General features: G+C 45.7%; 1 protein-coding gene across 1 annotated transcript; it reads left to right on the top strand.

The window, feature by feature from the left end:
• Positions 1 to 875, top strand: LOC107384034 (ras-related protein Rap-2b). The gene has a single exon (XM_070541712.1). It carries the CDS (start codon positions 229 to 231, stop codon positions 775 to 777), a length of 549 nt encoding a protein of 182 aa, XP_070397813.1. The 5' UTR covers positions 1 to 228; the 3' UTR covers positions 778 to 875.
• The last annotated feature ends 1,684 nt before the right edge of the window (positions 876 to 2,559 follow it).

The following is a 2,559-nucleotide window of genomic DNA, read 5'->3' on the forward strand; positions in this document are numbered from 1 at the left end:
ATGTGCTCTAATTCCGCCCGCTGATGTCCAGGAGCGCTCGCTCTCCTCGGATCCGCTCCCCGCAGCCCTGACACAGCGGCAGCAGGCCAGGAGGACCAGCCGCCGGCGTGCGTTTCCACTGCTATCCGAGCGAGAGCGCAGCCTTCCCCGCCTGCTCGCTTTGAAAGCATCGGGGCTGGTCAGCGGAAATAAAGGAGGTGTCTGCCTTTCTTTTTTTTTCCCCCAGCCATGAGGGAGTACAAAGTGGTCGTTTTGGGCTCGGGCGGAGTCGGTAAATCCGCGCTGACGGTCCAGTTTGTGACGGGCTCCTTCATCGAGAAGTACGACCCCACGATAGAGGATTTCTACAGGAAGGAGATCGAGGTGGACTCGTCCCCGTCGGTGCTGGAGATCTTGGACACGGCCGGGACCGAGCAGTTCGCCTCCATGCGCGACCTGTACATCAAGAACGGGCAGGGCTTTATTTTGGTTTACAGCCTGGTTAATCAGCAGAGCTTCCAGGACATCAAGCCCATGAGAGACCAGATCATCCGGGTGAAGAGGTACGAGAGGGTGCCCATGATCCTGGTGGGGAACAAGGTGGATCTGGAGGTGGAGAGAGAGGTGACTTCCGGGGAAGGCAAGGCGCTGGCTCAAGACTGGAGCTGCCCCTTTATGGAAACATCAGCCAAGAATAAAGGATCTGTCGACGAACTGTTTGCAGAAATAGTGAGACAGATGAATTATTCCGCTGTTCCCAGTGGTGGCGACCAGTGCTGCGCATGTGTCCTGCTCTGAAGATCCAGGAAACTCTTCTGGGTTTGAGCTCAGAAGTTGTTCTGCTGGGTTTTCATTCTTTTTCTGTTCATTTGTTAAAAAGTATTTTCTCTCTCTTCCCACTGTTGTCTTATTGTTGCACAGACACACACACATCGACAACAATCGATGATGTATCATAGCCTAGAAAAGTGTTTACATGACAAAAAGTACTTGAATGTTTTGGAATTATATCTATCTATATATAGATAGATATATAGGTAATTTTCTCTGGAAATGTGCCTCAGTGGAATGTCTAGTTGAAAAACCTAAGAGTCACGTGATTTCTGGTCTTTTACTATAATATTATTTGATTTTCTTTATTAATACTGTTAAATCCTCTGGGCTGAGTTCTCTTCTGCCTTGGAGATTGGTGCCAATGATAACGATATTTGAGGTTATTGTGCCAAATCCCTAGACAAGGCAGAGTTGGGATTGGTCACCTTTTAGAGGAGGTCTGAAAGCATTTAAAATCTCTCAGAAAATCACCACTCGAGCCTTGCACAGGTCACTCCGATCCAGTTCCATGTAATCCCTCTGAACTGTCATGTGCAATCTCCCTCGCAGACCGTTTTGAAGCGTGGACTTGTGTCACACCAACATATTTATCTAAGCTCTCCCCTCTCTGGTCTGGTGATTTTGATCGAAAACTGTAATCCTCCTCAGTGAGCACATAAAAGAAAACTTGGTGCGTTGCTGTCGCTGCATGGGGGGGGGGGGGGGGGGGGGGGGTTGACCGCGTGACCCCATGTCAAGTGCCTTCCCTCAGAAATCTCCTGTGACTGTGCCAACCAATGAGCCCTACTTCCTCAGCAGTGCGTCTTGATGGCAATCAGAACTTTTGAACCGTTTTTCGGCCTGAACTCCGTTTTCCTTTGATGTCAGAGTTAGAAAAGCTTCTATTTTCCTGCCTGGAAGCTGAGCGCTTGTAAATAAAACCCGCAATTTCAGGGTCAGATTTAAGCTGTCTCCAGAGGTACTAGTCCTTCAAGAGCAGCACAAAAACCTATCCTAGCGGGCATAATTTTATTTTTTGGGGGGGTTCAGTGAATGGCAAGCCATGTGTATATCATGTAGAAATGTTCTTTCATTTTCTAAAATGTGACTTTTTTTTGATTTACTGTAATTGTATTTCTGTTTTGGGGCAAATTTTGTGCCATCCACATGTCAAGTTTGAGACTTGTAATACAGAAGACATTTTACATAACACTGTGTGCTGTGCTTGTTTCTGATTGTGTGTGAGGGTAAGTCTTGGATTCCATTGTTACCATACTTCAATATTATTTAAAGGCACTGGGGGGGGGGGGGGGGGGGTCTAGAGGCTAACGTTGATCCTTATAGAAAATTAGAAGTAAATACTTGCCTCTAAAAAATCTCAAGCTACATTTTGAATTTCCATCAACTAGGGCTGTCGCGGTTGAGGAATTCCCCCTGCGGTGATTCAGGGTGGCTTAATATTGCGGTGTGCGATATTATTGCAGCACTTTTTTATTGCAGTACTATCTAAACATAATGTTTACACATTTAAAAAAGGTTAAAAATTGCCGTGCCTTCTTTAATAACACTTTACTGAATGCAGATCAAAGGGCAGTAACAACGCAGATCGCAGTAACGCTTGTTTCTCCGACAGTCGGAGTCCGACTGAACTTAAAAACAACAAAATTCAGGAGGTTAAACTTTTAAATGCAAATTTGGCTGCAGCATCTAACAAATAAGAAACAAGTCCCCATTTTGTTTAGTTGTTTAAAATCAAGCATAAAAAAT

Source organism: Nothobranchius furzeri, chromosome 11 (genome assembly GCF_043380555.1).
Source record: "Nothobranchius furzeri strain GRZ-AD chromosome 11, NfurGRZ-RIMD1, whole genome shotgun sequence".
NCBI classification, from domain to species: domain Eukaryota; kingdom Metazoa; phylum Chordata; class Actinopteri; order Cyprinodontiformes; family Nothobranchiidae; genus Nothobranchius; species Nothobranchius furzeri.